Genomic DNA, 27,656 nt, shown 5'->3' on the forward strand with positions numbered 1-27,656 from the left:
AGGGCAGCAATGGTTTCGCAAAGTCAGTGTTGGAAATTAAGTACGGCCCAGGTGCAGACTGAGCGTTTTCAGCTCAGTTTCTCAGATGTTTTCAAATCCCAGGGGCATAGTCCTCACTGTGACGGCGTCATGGCACAAGCCCGGCCCCTAGCCAGGTCCACACCTCAAGACACACCCTCTGCCTCTGTCGCCGCATCCCATTTGCTGCGGACCTCCGTGCGTCGTGGCGTCATCTCACTGCGTCCCGGAAGTGTGCGTGACGCGGAGGCGGCAGGTGGGTAAGCGGTTCCTCGCGGCGGGAGGACGCTCTCCTAAGGGACGGTGGAGGCCTGGCAGTCCCCGCGCAAGTCCGAGCGCCTCGCGGGAAAATGCGAGCGGGAGACGGGACCGGGCGGAGGCGCCCGGGCGGAAGGTGGAGGTGGCGTGGCTGCCCGGGCCGCGTCCGATGCGGTCCGTTGACCCTGGCTTGTCGACCCCGGCTCCGAGGGTCCCCCTGAGCCTTTTCTCCCAGTGTGGGCGGCCGACAGGTCTCGGGTTCCCAGACGTGGTGTCTGAGTGGTATTGGGAAGGAAAGCTTCGGTTTCCTCCCGACGTGGCCTGCGTGAACGAGCTCCGTGGGCGGCGTGAGGATTTATTGCAACTTATGTTGGGGTTCTTTAAGCGCTGTTGCCTCCGAGGTCCACCACATGTGGAGGACACGATGGGAAGCAGTGGATAAAAGTCATGGGGAAATGAATTCTTCCCCTTACGAGCCCATTTCAGGTGACCGTGGGAGCTAGAGTGATGTTCATTTGTAACTGGCATGTGCTGGAGGAGACCAGTTGTTCGTGCAACTTTCTGGGCCCCTAATCCGGTCCTGCTTTTCCTGAAGCCCGCGTCTCAGGACAGTGTTAACAGCGGTTAAATGTTCGTCGGATGTAGTGCAAAGGTCAGGAACAGAACCGGGTAGCTGCCAAATCATGGGCTTAGTGGTCCTTCAGGGGCTCACTTCCAACTTTGCATCCGGAGAGACGATGAATTTGTCAGTTGAGCAATAATAAAGCATTTATTTGCGCTCATTTTGAAGTTTAATTGCCATTCTTGTGTACTTGCCTTGTAGATGTGTGTGGTTAGTGACAGTCTCCAGATGCTGAGGCACCTGTATCCTCTTCCCAGGCCGGTGCTGAGCTGCAGTTGGAGTAGATTGCGTCTTCTGAAGCGACACCTGTTTACAATGAAGTTGCAGTCTCCAGAATTCCAGTCACTTTTCACAGAAGGATTGAAGAGCCTGACGGGTGAGAGATTGTGTGCCTTTTGTGGTTTAGAATTGTACAGCTATAGAGTACAGGGCAAACATCTCTAAGCAACACTGAGATATTTTTGTTGAACTAATGAAAGAAAGGCCTATTTATGTAGTTTATAATTCAGGCTCTAAACCCAGTCACTGGAAGTGGCAAGTTGACTGCAGTATGAAGCATGGCTGTGTGGGGTGAAGCACTGTTCTACCATGTGTTATGGGATGAGCTCCAGTAACACTAGATGCACTTTCTCTAACATGGGGGAAGGAAACACATGCTTAGGTTAGTGAAGTGCCTTGCCTGTGTTTCCCTGATAAGTGAAGGAGCTGGAGGAATTGCAGGGTCTGATGTTAGCCCAGATGCTCAACAGTGAAGCTTTGCTTTCTTTGTATAATTGCTTTGTGAGAGAACTAAAGGACTTCCCTCCTTTGTGTACATGTAAAACTTGGAGGAACGCAGGCAGTTGCCTGATTAAGCAGCTTCTACTTGTTGGTACAGTTTTATCAGTATTGGGCTTTAGTGTCAGCTACTGATGCTGAAGCAGCCCACAGCTGTGTTTATAGCCTGTTGAGTATGTCTGGAATGCATCCAGGAATATGTTGAATTCTATGTGTGTGTGAAAATGATCTAAATGACTTGAATGCACTTGAGGTGCCTTTTTAAAAAAAAAAATATTATTCCCATATGAGTGCATGCTCTGTGTAGAAGTCAGGACTACTTCCTGGATTCTCTCCTTTCACTGTGTGCTCCAGGAACTGAACTCAGGTCATCTGGTTTGGTGGCAACTGCTTTTACCTGCTGAGCCAAGGTCCTTTTAAAACATAGGTGCCAAGAATGGACTCTTTTTTTTTTAAATTTTAAATATATTTTATTATTTTATGTGTATGAGTGTATTGCCTGCATGTATGTGAGTGTACCCGTGTCCTGCAGTGCCACGGAGGTCAGAAGAGGGTGTTGGATTCACCTGGAACTGGAGTTAAGGACACTTGTAGCTGTCATGTGGGTGCTGGAAGTCAATCCTGAGTTCTCTGCAAGAGTAGTCAGTACTCTTAACCACTGAGCCATCTCTCCAGTCCCAAGAATGATCTCTTAATGCAATGCTCAGCAATTAGAAAATCAAGTAAGTGGGATTTTGCTTGCTTTTTGAGATAGGGTCTCCCACCTGGGAAACCCAGCCCCAGCTGGTCTGGAACTCTTTATGTAGACCAGGCTGGCCTTGATCTCACAGAGATTTGCTTGCCTTTGCCTCCCAGTGCTGGAATCAAAGACATGTGCCACTATGTCTGGCTTTCAGGTTTTTTTTTTTTTTAAATCTTAATTTTTCGTTACCTTATAAAGAGTTGCGTGCCCTGGGAAAATGCCACAACCTGTGCAAAAACAAAACTCAGAGAAGCTCACTGAGCCTTTGTGGCTCCAGCATGGTGATGCATGCACTTTAAATTAAAATTCAGTTGTAACAGCTCTAAAATCATCAAAAGCTGCTTTGCCATTGAAAAAATAGTTTTAAAGTGCAAGAATTTGGGAATTATGATCATAGGATATATGATTTTATCCTTTGTCAAGTTATTTCTTTTGTTTCAGTACCATGTAATTCTAGTAATAGAGATGATTATTTCAACCTTCTAGGTTTGAAATTGAAGGGCTGAGTGTAGGTGACTTTTGCCCAAGTCTTTAGTTAAGTATCAGCCAGGACTTCTATGGTCACTTTGCAGTGGATCGTAGTTATGCTGGATAGGGCTCCATGGTATGTGCTCATATTAGCATTTGGAACCTAGAACGAATTGATCACTCTTGAAGTTTGGCTCCCCTGGGGGCAGATAATCTACCTTGGTAGTTGTGGTCCTGTGGTGTAATGGCTTCCCACGTGTCCCTTTTGTTCAGCACTCCAACCTCACTGAAGACTTCAATATTCAAAATCTAAAAAAAAGTAGTTCATGAGACCTAAAATTAAAAATGTAAGCAGCAGTTATAGAAGTTTTCTGACACGTTGTGTGGTCTCTTGAACTGCTAACAAGAATAATTAGCCAAGGTTACTCTCAGATGTGGCAGTTGAAGCAAATCAAAAGAATTCTAAAATGATGAGATTTTGCATTTCCAGAGCCTTAGGCTGAAATTTGTAATTACATTTAGTTGCATTAGCTGCAATTTTCACTGAATTTGTGTGCAGCCAACACAGTCTTAGAATATTGAAGGCATCCCTGTTTCTGAAGATACCAGTAATTGAGGAATAAAGGAACTTTTAAACTTGGTTCCTACTGTTTGAGGTTAAAATAAGATCATGTCTTGTAGAGTTTGCAAGTACTATTACACACAAATAAGCCTTTATATTTTTCCTCAATTGTAACAAAATACGACTTCAAAAACCTTGAGTTGTGAGCTTTAGGAAATTATTAATATTGAGTTAAGCAGCATAAAGAAGAAATTACTGTGGGTTCTATATCTTTTTTCTGAAATAAAAATAACTTATGGAGTGACTTTGAATTTATAATTTTATTGAAGTGAAGCTGTGGTGAAACTTTAAAAAGTGTCTTTAAAGAAAAATGTGTGTGAATGTATTGCCTGCATGCACGTAGGTGCACCCATGTCCTGCAGTGCCTGAGGGTGTCAGAAGAGGGTGTTGGATTTCCTGAAACTAGGGTTACAGATGGTTGTTTGCCACCATGTGGGTGCTGGGAATCAAACCTGGGTCCTCTACAAGAGCAGCCAGTGCTCTTAATTGCTGAGCTGTCTCTCCAGCTCCCTGGTGAGACTTTTTAAAACATTAGCTAGCTCTACAGACCCTTCCCCCTTTGTATTTCAAAACAGAATCTTGGTGACTTATTTGAAGCTGCTTTCCAATGAGATCACTCTTTAGCTAGAATATCACAATTCAGTTCCATTATTAGCAGGAGACAAAGAAATAAACAATTTTAGCATAATTAGGAGGAGCTAGAACTTAGGAGCAGGCTTCCTAAACTGGATCACACAGGTGAGAAAGGTTGACCTTGATTCCTTTTTTCAATCTGGGTAGATCCATTAATAGGCCATAACTTTATTTTATGGTGCTTTTGTTTGCTGTATAGATAAAAGTCTGACTCACATGCTCTGTGTATGCAGTATCTTTATTATTTGCTGTTATGGGGCAAGAAGTGTGAGCAGTGGCCAGTGAGCTGCATGCATAAGTTGGGAAGGTGTTTGAGTGAGGTGACCCATGCAAGCAAAGTTGGAAGAAAACTACAGGAAAGGTTTGGTGGTTTGGTGTAGGTAAAATATGAGGCAAAGATTAGAGAGAGGAGACAGAAGTTGGATATGGGAAATTATATTAAGGAATTACATGGTATAATTACTCTGGTGCTTTAGATTCCTAGGTCTGGGCTATGGAGGTTAGATTTAAGGTTGTGGTAGTGTGGAATGGGGCATGGAGATAAATGAAGACACACTTATGAGACTCCTCTGTCAGCCTAGTCAGAGTTTAGAGAGTTGGACTAAGTATAAGTAGAAATAGAACCCTGTTTGGATGGCTCTTCAACTGTTTGGGACATGGCCCCTCCCCATCAGTCTTAAGAAAGTTATGGACATGAATTTTGCATTTTAAGAGACCTTGGACTCCACATTAAAGACCCTGAATAGTGGTTTATGGTTAGTGAGACTTGATTAAAAATGTGGAATTAAGGGAATATGAACCCTTCTTGGAGAGGCCTATGGAAGTTGTATCTTGTGTGGGGGAGCCCACACTGAGTTAAGGCAAGATCGTTCAGGCAAGCCATTTTAGGAATCTATGAAGTGGGGCTGAAAGGTTTTTGAAGAATAGGTGGAAGAAGAGGGTGGGTTGAAAGCAAAAGTTGAAGATTGCATTTTGAGTTCTGATTAGGGATGTGCTCTGCTGAATACCAGTGATCCCTGTATTACTGTCCTGCTGCTGTGATAAAACACCATGACCAGGGAAACTTCAAGAAGGAAGAGTTTATTTGAGTTTTCAGCTCAAGGTTCCAGAGGGAGTCCGTCATGGTGGGGAAGACACTGTAACAGGAGGTGGCCTGGAGCAGAAAGCTAAGTGCTCACATCTTCAGGCAGGTACAGGAAGCAGGGAGTGACTGAAAATCTGGTAAAGCTTAACTCTCAAAGCCTCCCTCTGTGACATGCTTCCTCCAGCAAGGGCACATCTCTTCAAACCTCCCAAAACAGCACCACCAACTGGGGACAAAATGTCCAAATACTTGGAGCCTATAGGGGACATTCTTATTCAAAACCACCAGATTCCATTTCCTGGCCCCCATAGGCTCATGACCATATAAAATGCAAAATGCATTTAGTCCACCTAAAAAGTCCCCACAATCTTTATGAGTCTCAATAGTTTTCACAAATCTAGACTCTTCTGAGATTCACAGTCTCTTAATTGTAAGCCCCTATAGTATCAAAAGACAAGTTACATACTTCCAACATAACAGTGAAACCGAATACACATTCTCAATTCAAAAGGAAGGACTAGGCATGGTGAGGAAACAATGGACCAAAAGACTGAAAACCAGCAGGACAAACACCAAATGAAGTAGCTCCATATCTGACTTTTGGGTCTTTACTTTCAAAGGGCTTGGATGGCTCATTTTTTCAAGGGTTCCAGCTATGATTCTTAATCTTACCACATTATATTAATCAAGTCTTCCTTCCTCTTAGAATTATTTGTCAAGGAGAATCATGAATTAAGAATAGCAGGTGGAGCAGTGAGGGACTTACTAAATGGGGTAAAGCCTCAAGATGTGGATTTTGCCACCACTGCCACCCCCACTCAGATGAAGGAGATGTTCCAGGCAGCAGGCGTTCGCATGATAAACAACAAAGGAGAGAAGCATGGAACAATTACTGCCAGGGTGAGTGAAAGCTGGGTATCTACTGGCCCTGCTGTTAGAGTTTAATATGTTTATCTAATTGAAAATCAACTAACAAAAAATGTAAATAAAAATCTCAGTGCCACCTACCTTCCTCTTGACTCTTTATCCTCTTTTGCAACTACTACTAAGTTTGATGTTACTTCTTTTCCCTTAAAACTTCTGGAGGATGAAAAAAAAAAAAGCCCTTATATGGTCTAGCCTCTGTTTTTAATTTGCAGCTGTTAAGATGCTATTCATTTCTGCCTGGGAAGATGATTTAGCTTTCTTGCCATGCCTCCTCCACAGTAAGCCCATATAATTCCCTGTTCTCCATCTTCCCAGGATATTTATATCATAATTTTTGCTTAGATCAGTATTCAGAGTTTATATTTATGACTGTTACTTACAGCTGCATTCTGGGAGTGCACTTTTATGTTACTTTTTCACTTTCAGGTAGCAGCATTTTGCTTGTCACGTTCAGTCCTGTACTCTTTGCCAGACTGTAAGATTCTTAAGAGATTTAAAGAGATCATGGGCCTGTTCTTTTGTTCTCTCCTTTTCCCTTTTCCATCTTCCTGCTCTAACTCAGACTTTTAGGCCTGTCCTTGGCCTTTCCTCTGTTGTACCTTCTGTTTCCTAGGTGATGTGCTCTGCTTTCTTGCTTTGTGCAGTTGTGGTAGGAGTCCAAAATATAAGGAAGACTTAGATGTATACGTATTTTTAGTTTACGTCCACACTGGTTGGATTGAATCCTAGACTGAGAATACTCAGTAGGAGATTAAAGGGCTTTGGTTTCTGGCTTCAGTGAGTCCCTGAGAAGCCCTTCTGATGTGTCTGTCTGTGGTCTTCATAGCTTGATGGTGACATGTTTTGACTTGAATTATGTTTTCATTTATTGTATAGTGTTGTTAAATGGACCCTTTGTGTTTCTTCTATAATTTCATTCTATTTGTTCAGTGTCTCCTGTTTTGAAAACCCAGGTTATTTGGATGTTGAATTTTTTAGTTTTATCTTTGGTCTTTTTTCTGTATTCATCTTTTGTTTCAGTTTCCCTAAGAGCATATTCATTGTGATCTCTCAGCAGTTGTGCTGTTTCTGCAACTTTTGTAGCTTGAAATCACATTTTTTAAGAGGTCGTTTAGTATATAGTGACCTGTCATTTAACAGCAGATATGTTAAGAGAAATTTTATTGCTAGGCAATTTTGTTCAAAGTAAAAAGAAAATTTAAAACCCTTTTTGTAATAACGTTTGAAACATATAGCTGTTAAAATAGTTTATATCCTAGCCAGGTGTGGTTAAACCTTTTCCCAGCACCTCAGAGGCAGAGGCAGGGGGACCCTGTCTTAAAAAAAAAAGAAGTTAGAAATTTATATTCTGTTCTGCATTCTTGTTTTTAAAAACTTGATCACAGGTAAGACATATAAACCTAGTTCATGACAGTGTCAGGGTCATCATTATCATGGTAGTCTACCACTTTGGCCCCCTGGAAAGTATTCATAGAGCCGATGGAGCTGTTACCTCCCTTGGAAACTTCACTGTCTTATGGAATATGTCCAGAATGGCCTGCCTGAGGCTGGTTTATAGTTAACATTGTGTGTATGCATGCATTGAAATACCCATAAAAATGTAGCTTGGTAAAACTAGTAACATAGTTGTTAATTATTATTACTAAGTATGCACTATACATTGCATATATTACATTTTTACCACAAACCCTCCGGTATTTTTTTTAATATACACTAATGTCTTGTTAACTGAAATGTATTAGGGTTCTCTAAAGAAACAGACCCGATAAAATGAATATATATATAGTCACACACATATACACACGTGAATATGGATTTGTTAGATTAGCTTACAGGATAGAGTCCGAGTAGTTCAACAGTGGTTGCGCCACACTGGAGAGGCTGAGAATCCTGTAGTTCTTACAAGGCTGGATGTTTCAGCAGTCCCAATCTGGCACTGAAGGCCTGAAGGATTCCTGGAGGTCTGCTTGTCTTTATTCTGCATTGGAATCTGAAGAAGTAGGTTCTCCTATCAGCAAAGGAATGCCACAGCAACAAGATGAACTCATCAGTGAGAAAGAAGGCAAGCAGGCAAAAAACACAAACGCTCCCTTCTGCCATGACCCCTTACATGGGCTGCCATCAGAAGGTAACACCTGTATTTACGATGGGAATTCCAGCTTCATATAATCCAATCAAGAAAGTCTCTCACTGCAGTTAATTCTAGATCTAAAAGTTGACAACCAAGGACCAAGGTTAACCAAGGTTGTCCTTATGTGGCACAGAACTTTTTTTTTCTTGGAGACGGGGTCTCCCTGTAACCCCGGTCTGACCTGGAATTTGCTATGCAGAACAGGCTTGCCTCAGTCTCACAGAGATCCACCTGCCTCTGCCTCCTGAATGTGGAGTGTTGGGATTAAAGGTATGTGCCACCACACCCTGCAGGACTCTTATCTATTTTTATAGTGTTTGATTCTTGTTTCAGATGCAAAAATTTGTATTTCCCATAGGTTTTTCAATTGTGATTGTTTTGACAAGGTGTTTGTTTCGGCTTCCTGTCTTTCTGGTTTTCCTTGAATGCAAGTTTAATGACTAGCTATCATTATATTTGGATTTGTTCTAAACCAGGCTTTGCCCACTAGGGCCCATCAGCCATGTACCGTGTAGCTATGAATACAGTCCAGCACATTAGCAGGTGACAATGTCAAAAGGTTGGACACTCATGCTCTAAAGCTTTGAAGCCTTTATTATCATTCTGCTTGTGAAGTGTGTGAGCTAATTAGTGTGAGAGTTTCAATGTTGGTATTAGTAGGAGTTTTCATTAGGAGAAGTGAGACAGTGCCTCAGAATTATGCCAGGGGATAAGCCTGGTGGTATAATATTTTGAAAATCAAATGGGGAAAGATAGGGCTCATAATGAATTTCACTTAATCTCTTCCTCATTGTGATGCTTCATTCCTACTGGTAACAGTTCCTGGTGCACTAAGTTCTGATTATTTATGGCCCAACCTGGTTTTGGTATAGAGAGGGAAAGTATATTTGATTTTCAAATAGTTTTCTTATCCCAAGTCTTCTTTCCCTTTCATATATAATTCTATCTCAAGATCCTGAGTTTAGAGTGTGATTATAGATACAGCTTGTGTCTGGAGAATTATGTGAAATTGTAAGGAATCCTAGACTAGACTGAAAGTGATTATTCAGTTTTCATAGTGAGGACATTCCAAACTCTTGGAAGGAAAATCTCTGCTTGACTACTGTTAATATGCTATTTGTCAGATTACTTACATATATTCCTCCTTCTCCAGTGTGCCTTTGATCATCCTTTCATTTGAAATGTGCTTCTCCCCACATCAGCACATCCAGATCTTCCTTATTTTTCAAGGCTTAGGTCATGTCATTTTATTATGAAGGCATTCAACTTTGGCACTTGGAGGCAGTCTCTCTTCCCAAGATACATGTAGTATTTTCAACTGCATTGGGGAATACCAGTTAAAGAGTTGTAGGATCTGTTACTTATTCATTAGTCCTTTACTCAGTGGCATATATTCTAGAAATTGGTATTTGGCTTTTTGCAGACTGGAGTTGTTACAAAGTATTTCAGAAAATACCTTCTTTGAAATTGGGAGTACCCTGTGTTGAGGGCGCCTCCTCTCTACTACTTGGCTTTTCACAATTGGATATTTGCATGTTAAACTCATCTTTTTTAGTGGGTTGTTTTAAGAAAAGATTCTTTGGATTTCTTTGAATATTGTATCTTTTGTGCAAGGCTATATGTGTATACTAATTGACTTTAAAAAGACAATGTCCTGGGCATGGTGGTGCACCCCTTTAATTCCTGCACTCCAGAGGCAGAGACAGGTGGCAGATCTTTGTGAAATGGAGGCCAGCCTGGTCTATAATGAGTTCTAGGCTAGCTGGGGCCACGTGGAGATCCTGTTTCAAAAAACAACCCCCCCAAAAAGAAAAAGATTTAATCAACAGGGATCATAGTACTGTGCCTTAGGTCAAAATTTCAATCCCTCTGTAAAACCTTATTGAAAAAAAAAAAAAAACAAAAAACAAAAAAAAAACTTTGTGGAAATACCATGAGGTGGCTCAGTAGGCCTGATGTGTTCTGAGTTCGATACCCAGAAAGTTCAATACCCAGAACCCGTATTTTGGAAGGAGAGTACTGACGGCTCAAGTTGTCCTCTGAACTCAACATGTGTGTGGGCACATCCACATACTACATATACATGAAAAAGTAAAAAACAAAAACAAAAACAAAAACAAAAAACAAATAAAAACCCCTTCTGTTTAATTGCAGCTTCATGAAGAAAATTTTGAAATTACTACACTCCGGATCGACGTCACGACTGATGGAAGACATGCTGAGGTAGAATTCACAACTGACTGGCAGAAAGATGCTGAACGCAGAGATCTCACAATAAATTCTATGTTTCTAGGTAATATATGAGATAGAATTTTAATTCATTTTAATTCAGCCTACCAGAATGTCCTCTTTCCATGTGAAACCTGCACTCTGGAAATGTTCTGCAATTTAGGTTGCATTACTGTCTCATAGGGGACAGGGTATCATATTGGCTGCTGCCAGAATCCCTGAGTTCAGATTCTGTGTCACTAGCTGCAAACTAGAGTGCAAATGTCAGTTTCCTTTGTAGAGCTGGAGTGAAAATTAAGGGAGTGAATAACTGTAATCCTTAGAACTCTGCCTGACACATTCCGTTACTCTGTTAACAGTACCTGAACAGTATAAGAAAAAGCATGTGCACACAGTCACACTCCCTCCCACTGTGTCACTCTCTTTCCTCTGTTGTCTTTCATACATGCATGTCTACTCATTTCTCTTTTCTGGTGTCTTGTCACAGAATGGCAAATAACTTCAATAAGTACTTGTTATTACTGACTCTGTATACAACTTCAAATTCTTTGTTTGCATTGCATCTTAGGAATCACCGGTAGTTAGGGTTGATATGTGAAATGAAACATCTCAGTTTAAACTTCTGCGTTATGGAAGTAATGAGAAACATTCTGGGATTGAGGTGAATTAATTTAGTATTTTGGTTCATTTTTGAATCACCATTTTTTTCTATTTTAACTTTTTTGTAAGCTGCCTGTGTTTGATTATTGCTTTGTGGGCTAAGAAAGCAAATTTAGTAAAGATGAGACAAGAGAAACTGCAGAATGCTCAGTGCCTTAGTTCAGGTCAGATAGTAATAGTGAGAATCTGGACTTCCAAACCTCGCAAATTAGCGCCTGTTTTCTCTTAATTATATAATCAAAGGTACGAGTATGTTTAATTCTTCAAACTAATTTAGCATTTTTGACCAACAGCTTCTTCTCATTATACTTCAGTAAAAGAGAAAAGCTAGCATTCCTTTTCAAGTAGTATTTTAGATGATAAAAGCTACTGTTGGTAATGTTTGTAATGTTTACTGAGCCTGAGCATGTGCCCAGCACCATTTGATGGGTGTTATATAAATTTCATGTGCTTAACAACCTTATGAACTTCTGGTAGCTTGCCTACAATTATGTCTTGTAAATTGCAGAATGAGGACTGTAGGTGAAGCAGCCTTGCTCCAGAGTCATGCTCTTAACTTTATTTCACATCTTTAATCATGTTTTTTTTTTTTTTTTTAAGAGATAATTTAGGACAATACAAAATATATACTGACACGATGCCATCCTTAAATCAGCCCAGTTTTCTGTTCAGGCTTCTTTCAAGCCTTATTGGTTCAACCGTTATTAGTACAGACATTAATGACTGGATTACTTTGTTTCCTGTCTTTTTGGAAATGAGGGTCCTGTATATGCTTGCTAAGGAGAGTTACACATCCTCTATAGAACAAGTAATGGTAAGACAAGTACATACCTTGTAGTTTTATTTTGCCTGCTTATTTTCTTCCTTTTTTTTTTTTTTAATCTGGAGTCTTTGAAATTTGCCATATACATAAAGATGGTTCCTATGGGACCACTGACTGGCCTATTTGGCTGGTTCTTGCTTTTAAATGTTTCCTTTTCTAACTCTCTGGGATAACTAGCTGTCTCTGTGTTTGACTGAGATTTTACCTGGGAAGTATTAGGAAAACCCCAGGAGCACCATCTTGTCATATATGTAAACACAGGCCAGAAGGGGGCAGTGTTGGGTGTCCTCTGTCATTCTCTGCCTATTTCTTTGAGGCAGGGTCTCTCCCTGAACCTAGTGTTTGCATTTTCTCTGGTAAGCTGGAAGCCATTAAGATCTGGTGATCCTTGTCTCTGCACTGCTAGGAGCTGGCATCACAGGTGTCTTTGGGGATGCCTGACTTGCTAAGTGTGGTGGGATCCAAACTCCAGTTCAGGTGCTCTTGACCACTGAGCCATCTCTCCAGCCCTGTGTGCATCTGTAATTTTTGCTTTTGTGGTTAGATTTTGCAAGGTCTTTCCAAGTAAATGATTATAAAATATTTTCCTGTGCTTTCTTCTGGTACTCCTGTTTATGTTTAATTTGGTTGTTGCTGTTCATATTACTGTATTAATATGAAAATCAGCCTTCATGTATCTTGTCGTCCCCCCCCCCATTTCCTACCACTTCATAAATGTGTGGTACGTTGCTTTTTAAGTTTATTCTTGAGGGTACTTACTTTTTACTTGTAAAAGCATTCTTTTAATCTCTTATTTGGTATTGGTATATGTGAATATTGTTAGTACCTATATTTTAATTTTATAACTCTTTGTTGAATTTTTACTGTTTGTGGTAGTTTTTAGATTTTTGTTTTGGAGAAAGGGTCAGCCCCTGTAGCCTCAGTTGGTCTGGACCTATGTAGACCAGATTGGCCTAGATCTCATAGGGGTCTACTTGCCTTTTTTTTTTTTCCCCATCAAACTCTTAATGATTTTTTTTTCCTTCTCTTTTCTAACGAATAGGTTTTGATGGTACCTTGTTTGATTACTATAATGGCTATGCAGATTTAAAAAACAAGAAAGTTCGATTTGTTGGAAATGCTAAACAGAGAATCCAAGAAGATTATCTTCGAATTCTAAGATATTTCAGGTATGAATTCATAAATTTAAAAACTAGAAAAGTAGTTTTTAATGTCACCACTGGAACACAGTCCTGTTGTGTAGTACACATAGGTAGGTGTGCAAAACCCCAGGCATCTGTATTCATGATGTATTCTTTGTCCGAAAATATGCATACTTAGACCATTCTGTGTAGTCTTTTCTATACGAAAGCTTTAAATCAGTAAATCCATTTTTCCTTTTTATTAATATTCTTTTTCTTCATCGTTCTTGAGGTTTGTGGTGTTACCATGGGCTAGACACTGCTAAATCACAGTAAGGAATGAGTGAGAGTCCCTGTCTTCACAGGACTTAAGAATCTGAGATGCTCTGGGAAGTTTCTGGTACCTCACCACAAAATGACACTGCCGTAAAAAAAAAAAAAAAACCTACTACTAAATGAATGGCTAAATAAAATAAAAATCCAAGTTGGATATACTTGGTATGCTAAAATTCGTGGATGGTTTTGCAGGTGGCAGTAGACTTATTTTTAACTCATGTAAAAAAACAAAAGCCATGCCTATGATGGGGTACCATGATCTCATTTGTTTATGGTAAAACACTTAACCTCCTCCTAAGCTTTTTGATTTTCTGTAGGCACCCTACTCTGCAGTAGTACCTGAGAATATCATCTTATGTATTTAATTAGAACATATTATTCACTAATCAACTTTGCCTCTCCTTCTGAGCCTTTGAAGTCACCCTGTCTACACATAAGTCAGATTAGCCAATGCTTGTCTTCTGACTTGCTTTAACAAAATGATGTTTGATGTTTTCACTTTTTTTTTTTTGAGAGAAGTTCACTGTATAGCCCTGGCTGGCCTTGAACTCAGGGATCCGCTTGTCTCTACCAAGTGCTGAGAGACTACCAGGCCCAGTAATGTGATCTCTGCTTTTGTTTATGTTGTTGGAAAGGACATGATTTTGCAGCAAGAGGTATGTCATATGCCTGTAATCTTAGCACTGAAGAGCCTAAGGCAGGAAGATCTTGAGTTCAAGGTTAGCTGGGCTGCACAGTAAGTTTGAGGCCATTGAACTGCATTGTCTTGTCTGTTTCCATTTCTTGGCTGCTTAGTTTTAGGTGTGCCACAATGAACAAGAGAAAGCCAGTATCACCCCATAATTCTGATTTTCTTTCAAATAATATATCCTACAGTAGAATAGATGGGCCATATTTTATCTTAGTTTTCTGAAGTGTCTCCATGCTGTTTTCTATAGTGCCTGTGCTAATTTAATTCCTCTCTACTTTCCTTGTGCACGTGGCTTTTTCTGTATGGTGTCACCAGCACTTGTTATCTCTGCTAACACCCATTCTTAATGGAATGAGGTCATATCACAACTGTGATGTGCATTTCCCTGATGACTAGCAATATTGAACATTGTTTCATATACTTTTGGCCACCTGTACATGGAGAATTCATGACATAATCGAAATACCTTGTCTGATGTATTGTTTGCAAGTACTTCTGTAGGTTGTATATGGCTCCTTACCAGTGATTTTAAAAATATAAGCTCTAACCTTTAAAAATCCTAATCTAGTAACATTCATTTTCTACTATTTGAGACCACTCAAAATACTACATAGCAGACCATAAATATTTTGTCAATAAATGCTAGTTTTCTAAACTTTAGTCTACTACTTGTTAAAAGACTGTTTAGATAGCCTATACAGAAAGAGTTTAGAAGCTGTACACTTTAGGGATTTTATCTTGTAGGTTTTATGGCAGAATTGTCAATGAACCTGGTGACCATGACTGTGAGACTCTGGAAGCAATTGCTGAAAATGCCAGAGGCTTGGCTGGAGTATCAGGAGAAAGGATTTGGGTGGAACTGAAGAAAATTCTTACTGGTGACCATGTAAATCATTTGATCCACCTGATGTATGACCTTGATGTGGCTCCTCATCTTGGTGAGAAGTTAGCATTTCTACCAACAAAAGACCTACCTTAAAATTTCATAAAGAAAAAGTGTTTTGTGTTATGTAGCTGAAGAATTTTAAGTGGGAAAATGAAATTCTCAGTTAAACTTTGGGATTAAGTGTAGTTATGGGTAAGGAATAGCTCAGAACGAGCCCTGGAGTCAGATGTAGATTTGATGAAGCTGTGCCACTTACTGGGCTTATAGTGTGGGTTAGTTTATCATTAGGGCTTATAGTTCCTGTTAGTTTATCATTAAAAAAGGAGGCTGAAAATAACACTTAATACAAGACTAAGAGGAGGCAGTGAATTAATATAATACATAGAAAGTGCTTTTATGCTTGGTGTGGTGGTGCATATCTTTAATCCTAGCATTGGAGAGGCAGAAGCAGGTGGAGCTCTGGGAGTTAGAAGCCAACCAGGGCTGTGTAGTTTGACCCTGTCTCAAAAAGAAAAATGCTTTTGTAATAATAATTAATGTACAGACGCTAGTAATAACAACCAGCATAGTCTCAAAGAAGTAGTACTTGACTGTGTTTCAGAAGACAAAATCATTGAGTAGGGAATGGAGGCAGCTTGGCTTTGACTGGTACAGCATTTGCTGTGCACCTGACATGACAACAGCTGCTGGCCTCCTGCTACAGCTTCGTACTGGAAATGAGAACATCATGCTTCCCTTAGGAGTCAAGAGTGACACAGAAGATGGACCAACAGATGGGGCTGATAGGGAGCATGAGATAGACCATTCTGCACACTGAAAACTGCATGGCTTGAGAAATGAAGGTTTTTGCTAGTGAAAAATTACTTTTGTTCCTACAGGTTTACCTGCTAATGCAAATTTAGAAGAATTTAACAAAGTTAGTAAAAATGTTGAAGGTTTTTCACCAAAGCCAATGACTCTTTTGGCCTCTCTATTCAAAGTACAAGATGATGTCACAAAACTGGATTTAAGGTTGAAGATTTCAAAAGAAGAGAAAAACCTGGGTTTATTTATAGTTAAAAACAGGAAAGACTTGATTAAGGCAACAGATAGTTCAGAACCATTGAAACCCTATCAAGACTTCATTATAGATGTAAGTATGTACAAGGGTTGGTCAGAAAATATGCCATCTTTAAGTGTAGAAACTAACGATTCTGTATATTTCTTAGTATTTAAATTATAAAGTCATAAATGTTTCAGTGTGTGATAAAACTGCCTGGCACTTAGTCTAGGGAACCGGACGCGACTGCCCGTGTGTGCGAACTGTTGAAGTACCAAGGAGAGCACGGTCTTCTCAAGGAGATGCAGCAGTGGTCTGTCCCGCCCTTTCCTGTGAGTGGACACGACATCAGGAAAGTGGGCATTTCTTCAGGAAAGGAAATTGGGGCTCTGTTACAGCAGTTGCGGGAACAGTGGAAGAAAAGTGGTTACCAAATGGGAAAAGATGAACTTCTGAGTTACATAAAGAAGGCCTAAAATGGGCTCTGTGAAACAGTGGGGAATTTGATAAGATTGGCTCTTTTTCCATTTCATAAATCCTAAGAAACAACAGCAAGCTTAAACCCAGCATAGAGATATTACCAAGGGATTGTATTTCACTAAGTTGAAGCCTACCTCTTTAATGTAGTTTAGAGCTCTGAATTTTCTAGTTCTTTCAGAATGGTACCTAGTAAGAAAAGCATAGTTGGTTAAGCTAAGTATTGCTTTTGCATGGGAAAACAGTAAGGTTGACCTTAAAGTGTGTTTAAAATAACAGACTACTTAGAATATGTTGTTTCTGTCCTTACCTAACTTACACAGAGGATTTATTCAGATTTTGTTGTGTGCAAAGCTAAATGTTACTGTAAAACTTGAGAGTTGTTGAGGCTATTTGGGATACATCAGGTAATAGTAATACTCCTGTTTCTTAAAGTAAATATTGTATTAAGTAGTAAGGACATGGCTTTTATTATGGTATACTCTGATATTTTGTAATTTTCTTTTCTGCATAGCCACTTATGTCTGTACTATGTGAGCAAACACCAATTTTTGGGATAAAATGATTTTTGCAAAGCATAATATCTCATTAAAAGCCCAGATAAAAGGAAGTTTAACAGAGCTATGTTGTTTACAAGAAAGGGAGCCTCAAAAATGACTTTAGCCAGGTCAGCAATATCTGGATTCAGCATGACAGAATTTCTGCTGCTGTAGTTCTGTAGGAAGTACACAGACCTAGCTATCAAAGCTGGCTATTTTGTGTAAGATTCCTTTAAACACTGCTGTCTGCAAGTAATGGTAAACAGTATAGACTGTGAGATCACACTCTCCTGGAGGTGAACAGCACAACTCCCATACCTCATGTACTGGCAGTTTGAATGCTGTAGAAGTGGAGCTTTAAAAAAAATGACAGTGAGGACTAACCTATTCTTGAGTTACATTTTATTAACTGTACTTACATAAAGTTTATATGTGAAACTTAACATTCTGGTTTTGGCCTCAGAATCACACTTTAAATATTTTACTTGATTACTTTGACTTTTTTCACTGTTTTACATAATTACAAGGTAGACAAGTAGGAAAGGACTCTTGCAATTATTTCTTATACCTATTACCTGTGCACAACCAAATAATAAATAATGTAGATTGTATATAGGTATTAGTTTTGGTGAGTTTACTTAAAGATGCCCTTCAGTTCCTTTCATTGTTCATAGGGTATAATCCCAGAATTCTATGTTGTTTACTAATACTTGCGAGTAAAGTTTTCTGATATGGCAAAACATGCAGATTATACTATTTAAAGGGGTCTTACACATGACAGAATAATTATAGTTAACTATTCAAATAAATAGTGCAAATACACAAGATGCTATTTTTTTCAGCTCAAACTGCTTATTTTACTTTTTAATATTTTCATTATTTACAAGTCAGTATCTCAGACAAGCTAAAGAAAGTCAAAAGGAACGACGTCCTTTTGAAATAATATACACTGCCTTGCGCTTAGGGAACTCCCATCGTTTAGAATAGCACTCCACTCCCCTGCTCATAGCTGCCCCCATCATTTCAAAGGGGCTTTCTACCCTGTAGATGACATATGCCCCACTGGATAAATAATGGCACCAAGCTACTAAAATAGATTTCTGAGCGAACCTTCTGTACTATGCTGCTTTTTTATGCCTCTCAGAGTGTACTCTTGAATGTGATAGTCAAATACTGTAACCCATACACAAAGTTGCTGTTTACTTCTATATCAGAGGCAGTAAAGTCCAGGGCAGATCTGATTTGAATCATCCTTTTTTAGATAACTTTACCCCTACAGACACATTTACAAACAAAGTATTACTTTGTCTGGACTTATGTCATCTTCAGTTTCTGGAATTGTGGGTAACAAAGCAGATCTAGTTAAACCCCAAAATTTTTGAGGTGACATGTCCTTTTTGGTAGCTGTGAATTTCCATCCAATGTGGCTTGCACAGATCTTACACTGGGCAATGGTCCAGGCATACCTGTAAAATGAAGTAAAGACACAAGCTAAGGAAACAGATTTTTGCACCTTAAGCTTACTTATCTAAGCCTCTTATGAGAAATTCTTAGAGCAAATACTGTAGGTGAGGCATCTCCTGAAGCAATGCTTATAAATTTACAAAAGCCTTGTTATATAACTAGACATAATTTGATTTAAATATAGCTTTAATATCAAATTATAATAATTTTACTACTTTAGGTTTCCTTACATAAAGCTACTTGCCAAAGACCACATTCTTAACTTGATCCAGCTTCAACTTTGTTGCTTTCTATTAGCAGTTGCACAGATATTTCTGTCTGAGTCATGGAAGATTTAAGACTCATTCAACAATAAACACAAATTACAGACTTTCTGTTCTTAAGTTAAATAAACTGCTACAATTACATAGTTTGGTTTTTCTCAGGTGTAGTAGAGTACATATAACATGTTAAGCTCAGTTTTAGTCCTCAAGAATGATGAGGGTTTGTTCAGGAGAGCAAGTAAAATTGCCAATCCTTACTCAGACCCACAATAAAGCAACCTAGAAAGAAAAGCAGGATTTGATGGTTTCTGCATTTTGTTAGTTTATCTTGCTTAGGTGTTTGAAACCTTTGATTTTTATATTCTTATAGATTATAATCCACATATAAATGGTTGTGGTGGATAAAATAGATTTTTGGACAGAAAGTTGCCATAAGCTTTTTAAGGACAGTTTCATTTTCACCCTAACACATGTACTGATACACAAAAAAAATCCCATTCTTCCTGTTGGTTAAATGAGGACCAGTTACAGGATAAGCAATATTTTTTTAATCAAAATTCTAGAAACTTCACTTAAGACTCTGAAGTCAACAACAACAAAACAACCATAACCACATTACCCAGGAAACCAGCTGTGCACTGTAGAAGGCCGGCCTATCAGATTCAAGTTGGAAGCTTTGTACACAGTCAGTGTCTCATGTACATATCCATGAGGATTCACATAGGCTGCCATGGGACCACATAAAGACAGACTGCAACAGAGAATCAATATGGAGGGTCAGACAATGGAAAGAAAAACGGGAATCCCAGGTTTTTCTGTTTTGAGGTATAAGCTGAGGTTTTGAGTCTGAGTTCTAAAGTACAGGAAGTTGGCAGATATTCGTAGATATTCCAGTTTAGCTTAAATGTTTTGATGATCCAGAGGGAAATACTAGACCAGTGCATAAAAAGGTTATTTGTTCATCTTTGGCCAGTTGACTACTTTGCAGAAAGCAGTTTACCTTCTTGATTTATGATTCTGATGGATTTATCAAACTGTTGTACTGTAGGAGTAGTACATGGTGTATTGAGGCTGGCATAGCAAAGCTGGCTGAAAAGATAATGCCTGAAGCATTCAAATTAGGTAAGAAGATACTCAAACAGAAGCTGGGGTTAAAAAGTATTATGCAGGCATTTTACATGATACTCATTAGCTGTCCATTGTGAGTGTTCCCAGCCTTACCCTAAACTGAATTACTTGAATTTTGTTTACTGAATAATATGTTTAGGCAATGGAGTAAACAAGAAGCTTGATTATAATTCTAATAGGGAAGTTGGAAATATTTTGAGAGAGGTATACTAAAAACAATAAAGTTCTTACCTAAATATTTCATTCTTGGTTGTTATTTCTGTTTCTTGACATTGTTTACAGCAAAGGGAAGTACACTAAAAAGTTTAAGAGAACATTACCAGCAGGAAAACTAGGCAGTTGTAATTTCACAATAAGGCACTAATACCCTGGGAACGTATATCACACTTTGAACCACTGAAATATTAGACAAAAAGTGACCCTCTGGGATTTGTATCTTTTTTTTATAAAACGATGCATTATAAATAAATATCCCATGATTTTCATAAGATTTGGTAAAATATTCATATTTAAAGACTGTAAAAAATAATTTGCAATACTTAGAATTTTCAGGTTGCATATACCTTAACAAAATTGAGATAAGACTTTATGGGTTAAACACTGAATCTCCCAAATCTGGAATGATTCAAACTTAAAATAGAAAAATTTCAGAGCATTTCAGATTAGGGCTCTTCAATTTATAAAGTATTTTTAAAATAAAACAATGACAGGTAAGCAAGTGCTTCTCCAATTCCATGAGGGGCTGGATTACTACATGATGGGTTAGCAGGACACACTATCAGTCTAGCCTGACCATCTGTCTATACAAAAGACATACTCTTTACTCACTTTATTCATGATGTCTAGTTCACAGCGAAGTCGCTGGATAGCACTACCAATTTTAAGGAGCTGAATTCTTAATACATCATCAATAGGAAGACAAGCAGCTACTCTGTAAGAAAAATCTTAAAAGACAAGGTAGAATTTTTAGGTTTTAAGCTTACGAATCATTAAGCATCAGGTAAGATAATAATTAAGCCCCTCTTTATAGAGCTTCCTTAGTATACACTTTACATACCAATCTATAAAACATACCAATCATTGCCCCTTAAACATGTACATGTGAGAAGTCACTTTATTTACCAAGATACTTTTTAAAAGAAACTGTTAACTTAGAAATAGCGATTACATATAAGTAAGTCAAGTCCTGGAACTAGGTTTAATGGTAAAGCCTCTGGAACAACAAGAGTGTCTTTATACTCAGGAACTGTTTTATAGGAGAACCACTATAATTTAACTTGAGATGGAAAATTTGCCTAACATTAGAATATTAATGAAATATTGAGAATTCTGTGTTGCAATTTAAAAAAGCTTTTGAAAATGTTCAAAGCAAAGGAAATCTGTATGATTTTTCAGAATTCTAAGCGTTACTATTTTTAGCAACTAAAAGGCTCTTAATTTCTTTGAGCAAAACATCACAGACTGCAGTACAGAAAAGTCACTCTTCATACCTATTGGATTTGAAGGAAGAGAATCATCTTTCAGATTTTCATCCCATTCACGTAGCTGTTTCTTAATTCTATCCATTAAGGTTTCCTGGTTTAAAATAAAAGCCATAATGAAGTTCAAAACTTTTTAACAGTTACTGTGTACTGTTTAAAAACCAATACATTGGTAGCAATATGTTGTTAAATCTAAGATCCAACGAGGCAAAGTCCAGTGTCTGATTTTTAGGTGGAAATGGGTGAATCTAGCTCCTCTGCCTAGGTTAGGTCAGTACCCCAGGCTTCTAGCTCTCAGACTGTTTATCTCAAGGGACAGGTGCTCCTAAATGCCTCTGAACACTGCGCTAGGCTCCTCTCAGGTTTCTCAAGACTTTATGGTTCTGTACAAATGACTGTACTCCATATACTGCACTAACATTGACATCTACTTACTTGTTAACTAGTCACTACAGAGAAGTGCTTTCTGTCTTTTCCCAGGCATTACTAAAAACACCTTCACAGAGTGTATCTGTGCTTTTGTAATGGCTCCAAAGCTGCTGCTGAAAGGCAAGAGATCAACTCCATTTTCCTTTAGTCCTGTGTGCCATAAGTGCTTAAAAACTATTTGTTTAGTTTTTGTGGCACTTCAGATTTCTGGGACTAAGAAAAACAAGTAACATTTGTTTAATGTCTGCCAAGTGCAACAGCTACTGTTATATTCACTTGCCCCCACACTACGAAGTGAGGGAACCTGGATTTGAACCTATTTTTCCATCCCAAATCAAGGTTCTTTAAGTTACTGTAGTAGTCCGTCTCTTAGTGATTTTGGTAAAATGTGGCAGTGCCTAATGTTAAAGTGACAACAAAAGCCCTTGTAGATGCATCATCAGGTAATATATTAGTGAAGAGAGATTAATATACTTGTTTGGAGAAAAACTGATTTATCTTTTTTGTAATAAAAAGATAAATTCATGGAACCATAAGCATCACGATATCCCTCTCAAGTTATTAAGCAACTAGAAGTACAAAATCTAAAACTTTGAATAAAAGACAAAACATCCTCCAGTAACTTCTGCCTCTCTTTACTTTAGTATAATTACATTAAGTTCTAAAAATAGAGTAACATAGGCTCTGACTATACAAGTTTTAGATGAGTTACTTACAGCATCATATAATGAATACAACCAGCGAGGCCATGAAGTCAGATTTGCACAGTGAAATTTTCTCTTAAAAAAAAAAAAAAGTCACTTAAAATTCAGAGAAAAGATTTGAACAATACAAAGTAATAGTGTTTGACATATGCTTATTCCTTCAAAAGCATTTTCTAATTTTAAAAAGAATTTACTGATAATCTCATAATAGGTGGTAAATATCTAAAATGTTTGACAATTATGTTTTTATGCCTTTCAAATAGACACTGGAGTTGGAATTGAGATTCTTACTGAGAGGCACACATTCACACATCTCTTAATAAGAGACATTCTGAGAGATGCTAGTCAGGTGGTGTCATTGTGCTTATGTCACAGTGACAAACTGCTCACATACCTGGGGTGTAACTACACACCTAGGTTACATGTAACTCCTACATTATAACTTTACACAGCATATTGCTGTACTGATTATTATAGGCAGCTGTAACACAGTAGGTACCTGTGTGTTATAAACCTATCTAAACACTAGCAGGTACTAACCTATATAGGGCACTTACTGTAGATGGATTATGCAGAACTAGAAGCTGCAGAACCAGAAGCTTTTCCGGGAGAGTAGTGAGTGAAGAATGAATGAGAAGATTAGGGTATTACTGTCTGAATATTATTATAGACTATACTTAAGCTGTGGTAAATGTATAAATCAATTTCTTCAGTAGTTAACCTTGTCAAAGACAAGGTCTTCAGTTGGAGTGTTTAGCTCAGAGGTATCTTTCAAGGGGACAGGGCCTGTTTCCAGGCATTTCTTACATTTCAGGCTACCTAAAGATGGTCTGGATGGTTTCCTAGTCATGCTCAGGTCAAGACTGAAACCTAATGAGCCAGAGCAAAAGACTGAGGTTCTCTCCACTAAGTTGTCTTTTGCTCTTAACACCATATGCCAAGAATTATTGTTACAGTCCAATCACAAAACTGTTTAAAACTGCTTATTACTAACGGCAGATAAAAGAATATGTCAAGCCTATAGTGGCAAGAACTTCAACTCTCAGAAGAAAACTAGCTGCTAGTAGTATCTACATTTTACAGATAAGAGGGACATGGGAGGCCACAGATTTGGAAATAGGGTCTGCATACATGGAATCTCCCTAATGTCATCCAGGGTGCTGGGCATTTCTGTATATTTGGGATATTGCAGTTGACTAAAAACAACAGACTTCAGACCACAGCTCATGGGGCTCATACTTTAGAAGTTTATTTCCTAATATTTTATACATACATGTATGTATAATATATGTAATACAAGATGGCAAGAATTCAAGAAAAAGTTGGAGTTTATGTGACCAACATGTACAGTTAAATTATTGAAACATACTTTCCACATTAAAATGATCACCGCCATAGCACAAAAAAGTATGTTGAAGTGTGGTACAAAAGTATACTTTTGACACATACCAAGATAAAAGAAAACAAAAAAAACAGAATGTGACATGCTAATATGTAACAGGAATATACTATGTGAGGGTCCTAACTGTGTACTGCCTCAACCTGTAAGCAGAATAGTGTCCCTTTCAAGTTGATCTCCAAAAATCTCTGTAGGTCATCCTGACAGATTCTAAAAATTCCATTTACAAATATATTTTTAACATGCTTTATACAGTTTTACAAACTGAAGAAAATAAAGAATTGGTAGTTTTTATAGGTCAACTGCCAAACTGAAGCCTCCAACATTCAAATTAGGAGGCCCTCTTAACTTTCTGGCACAGCAAGAAGCTTCTATCTTACTTAGTGCTGTTGATAAGTTTTAACAATGTATAGGCATGCTTCAAAAATACCAACACTAAGATTTATTTCATAAAAGGATTACCCTTTAATAAAATTTTAATACTAGCCAAAAAGTTTAAGACTTAAAAATGACTAAGAGCTGATTCTCCACTTAAGTTGTGTTCCTTCTAGGAACAGAATTTACTACTGAGAAAATGCATAACAGCCCTCAAAATAAAACTGTTAACTTGGGAGGTAATCCATTTTGAAGCCTCATAACTATGGTTTCAACTCTGCCTTCCAACAATGCAGAAATCTTTGAAAAATGTGAAGCAGCAATCGAATGAAACAGAAAAATGCAAAAAGCTGAAAAATCACCTCTGATTCCCTTAACATAGTGACCAAGGGGGTGGTGGTGGTGGTGGTAGTGGGTGGGTGTGTGTGTGTGTGTGTGTGTGTGTGTGTGTGTGTGTGTGTGTGTGTGTGTGTGTTTGAACTACTACAGTGAGCAAAGTAAATGATACATTTCATTTATCCAAATAAATCAGAAGTTAAAAGTTTTTTTTCTTTCATTTACTAAATTCCTCTTGGTAATAAGAACAGATAGGCTCTTTACTACTCCTACAAGCCAGTGGTAGATGTACAAATACAGCATAGCGTGCATACTAGGGAAAACCACAAGTCAAGTCTGTAGAAGTACCTAACTACACATGACCTAATGTCTTAGAAAGCTTGACTAAGAGAGAAGGCAGATGCCCATATGTTTACTCTGATTATAAACTTGAGCATTACAGTAGCAATATGGTACACCGAGACTGACAGAATAACAGCAGAGATGAAATAAAAGACAAATCTGGTCTGAGGTGGTCCCTCAGATCACTAGGGGGGAGAATTCAATTCTCAGAAACTGTTAATGGGACAAAGTGAGATTCATAGCAGGATTAAACTGCACATGCACTCAGGTTTACACAAACTCAATACAGCAGAGAAAAATGTGGTTGTGCCCTTGCATAAGAAAGTTATTGATTTAAAACATGGAGGGATTGTAAAAAATGATACATAAAAAGACAAAAGCAATAAAATCCTGTTAAACAGAACATACCAAAAACAATGCTAACATCGAACTAGATTACAAAGATCATGGAGACTTAAGAATTTTTGGATGATAGAAGGCAGTAGAGAAACAGCAACAATATAGACAAACTTCATAGATACAGAAACACGAAAATGTTTTAAATAAAATGCTAAACATAAGTATCACTCAAGAGAAATTAAACCTCCAAAAAGACACTGCATTTAACTTACCAGATCAACAATCATGAGGCTTTGTGCTTCCCTTGAAGCCATGGAAACAGAGTACCAACAAGTACAAATGTCCTTTATGAGATACTCCGAAAATAACTTGAAACTACAAGTATTTACCCTGTAACCTAACTCACTCATCAAAACTGACTATGCATCTTTCCTGTGTAAAAGGAATCAGTGTAAGACACTGTTACAAGAGAGGAGGTCACAGATAGTGGATATCCTTTTTATAAGGTAGAAGAAAAATGAGTAGTTGTGTATTAATCTGTGAGAAAATTAATCTGTCTTACAAATGATGCTCATTTCTGCCCTGCTCTCCATGAGGTATAGAAACAAACATGTCAGCATTTAGGATAAGGATGGAAGCTTGAAGGATGATCATCAAACACTAATTACTAATTAATATGGCAAGCCTTTATAAATGGACAGGCTGACAGCTTGAGCAAGTAGGGGATGCATTTTAAAACAGTTTAAAGGTTTCCAATCTCTTCCAATAATCCCAGTGAGTAGAGAAAGGTACCAGGATGGGAAAAGAAAACACTAGTTTCAAAGCCAGAAAGAATGATCTATGGCTGGAAATGGGTTTGGAGTCTATTTCCCATTTACATTGGCCCTTTTCTCCTGTAATATCTGCATATGTCTGATCTTTATGACTCTCATCAGAATGGTAGATTGTACAGAACACTTAAGGAAGCTTAAACAATTTTACTTTATTTATCTGGGATAGTTTACACTTTCAAAGTTAACTGAATATATCTCAGGAAGACCATGTTCCCCTGGATCCTTCATCTTTTCCTAGTAGAAAAACGTGTGATAACTTGATTGGCCCGAATTAGCTTAAAATCATACGAACACTCTCCCAACTCTGACTGCCTTAACAAAAACTCAGACTTGTAGAAATAGGACATCCATATGTATTGCTTTATTTTGTGGTGGGATGTACAAGCCAGTGTGAGTACATTTCTATGAAGAAAGGACTGAACTGATTCCAGAACTGTCTACACAAAACCAACCAACTACATGAACCATTTTCATGGTAATTGTCCACTTACCTACAAGTATAGTATGCAAACTTCTATATAGGCATCCTCACCAATCTTAACCTGTCAGTGCTTTTCCCTGACTTAGATTCTGCCTCTTAAGTGCTCACTCTAAAGGGTAATGGAGTCTACAAGTCACCCAGGTCCAATATACATCAAGGAACAACCTTTTTTGACCAAATTTCAGATGCTCTAAGTCTAAACAGGGAAACCTTTGAAACAATCAGAAAAAGGCAAAGGATGAAGACATTTGTAGTATCTCTTAAAACCGCTTGTGCCTCTCATTCCTCACTACCTTCTGTTTAGGCTTTGACAATGCTCTTATGAAAATAAGGGCTAACAGGTTCAAATCCAGGATGCCTGGAGAGGTCAGACAACACAGGAAGTCAAATGATCAGTTCCCAGACAGGCAGGAGCTTCCTTGCTCTCACTGAGCCAGCGACAGTCCAGTTTCAAAGGGAAAAAGTCTGACTTCAATATAAACATACTAAGGCACTTTCACCACACATTAAGAATTTCATCACTTAGGAAGTTTAACTGAAGTTCAGGGTTAGGATTTCAAGAGCCTGTGGACAGGACACAAGATTCATTGAACAGAACCTATCAGTCAGTTACTAAATACAAGCACTCCCATGCAATGTTTATAACTGCAAAGAGGTAATTTAGAAATTTGAGAATTCCCATAACCAAACCAGTATTAACTATAAATCTCAATATATCTAGTCACTTACATGAACAGCTATGTAAATACAGAAATGACCAGTAGGAGCAAGCAGCTTGGTGCAGATAACTTGCACATAATTACTTAACTAGCAAACTAGTGCCAAGCACACTATTAGGCACCAGGCAGCTTAAATGAAAAAAAAAAAAAAAAAAAAAAAAAAGGGCAGCCGGGCGTGGTGGCGCACACCTTTAATCCCAGCCCCCAGGAGGCAGAGGCAGACAGATCTTTGTGAGTTCAAAGCCAGCCTGGCTTACACAGTGAGTTCCAGGGCAGCTGG

The 27,656-nt window shown here is 38.4% G+C and overlaps 2 protein-coding genes and 1 long non-coding RNA gene across 12 annotated transcripts in view; 1 reads left to right on the forward strand and 2 right to left on the reverse strand.

Moving 5' to 3' along the window:
• The first annotated feature begins 229 nt into the window (after positions 1–229).
• On the forward strand, positions 230–16,970 carry Trnt1 (tRNA nucleotidyl transferase 1). Of its 9 annotated transcripts, XM_008854561.3 has the most exons (9): positions 624–762; positions 1,100–1,274; positions 2,208–2,397; positions 5,931–6,124; positions 10,437–10,575; positions 13,037–13,163; positions 14,887–15,080; positions 15,907–16,160; positions 16,295–16,970. In XM_008854561.3, the coding sequence occupies exons 3-9, from the start codon at positions 2,370–2,372 to the stop codon at positions 16,541–16,543; spliced, it is 1,185 nt and encodes a 394-aa protein (XP_008852783.1). In that variant the 5' UTR covers positions 624–762; positions 1,100–1,274; positions 2,208–2,369; the 3' UTR covers positions 16,544–16,970. The 9 variants fall into 9 exon arrangements, with proteins under 9 accessions (XP_008852782.1, XP_008852780.1, XP_029412778.1 ...); XM_008854560.3 differs by lacking the exons at positions 624–762; positions 2,208–2,397 and adding an exon at positions 230–274; XM_008854558.3 differs by lacking the exons at positions 624–762; positions 2,208–2,397 and adding an exon at positions 282–450.
• LOC115067860 lies at positions 2,573–8,103 on the reverse strand. The gene is made up of 2 exons (XR_003847226.1): positions 7,985–8,103; positions 2,573–3,194 (listed from the first exon to the last, which is right to left on the reverse strand). It is a non-coding gene; the product is annotated as an uncharacterized LOC115067860 (long non-coding RNA).
• A 943-nt stretch (positions 16,971–17,913) lies between the features above and the next one.
• The window catches only part of Crbn (cereblon), a 19,678-nt gene continuing 9,935 nt past the window's right edge, over positions 17,914–27,656 (reverse strand). The window contains exons 6-11 of one of the 2 annotated variants that reach the window (XM_008854556.3): positions 22,565–22,627; positions 21,429–21,513; positions 20,767–20,882; positions 20,170–20,234; positions 19,430–19,561; positions 17,914–18,549 (exon numbers count right to left, since the gene is read on the reverse strand). In XM_008854556.3, coding sequence (XP_008852778.1) covers positions 18,369–18,549; positions 19,430–19,561; positions 20,170–20,234; positions 20,767–20,882; positions 21,429–21,513; positions 22,565–22,627 — 642 coding nt within the window. In that variant the 3' untranslated portion in view covers positions 17,914–18,368. The remainder of the gene's footprint in view (positions 18,550–19,429; positions 19,562–20,169; positions 20,235–20,766; positions 20,883–21,428; positions 21,514–22,564; positions 22,628–27,656) is intronic. The other variant, XM_008854557.3, reaches the window with a different exon arrangement.

This window comes from Nannospalax galili, unplaced genomic scaffold, assembly GCF_000622305.1.
Source record: "Nannospalax galili isolate Female #2095 unplaced genomic scaffold, S.galili_v1.0 scaffold846, whole genome shotgun sequence".
NCBI classification, from domain to species: domain Eukaryota; kingdom Metazoa; phylum Chordata; class Mammalia; order Rodentia; family Spalacidae; genus Nannospalax; species Nannospalax galili.

Bases quoted from the DNA above. Each gene is read 5' to 3' on its own strand.
- Trnt1 (XM_029556913.1), top strand. From the start codon at position 905: ATGTTCGTCGGATGTAGTGCAAAG. The intron at 13,164-14,886 runs GTATGAATTCAT...TTTATCTTGTAG, and splicing joins CGAATTCTAAGATATTTCAG to GTTTTATGGCAGAATTGTCA. The intron at 15,081-15,906 runs GTGAGAAGTTAG...TTGTTCCTACAG, and splicing joins TGATGTGGCTCCTCATCTTG to GTTTACCTGCTAATGCAAAT.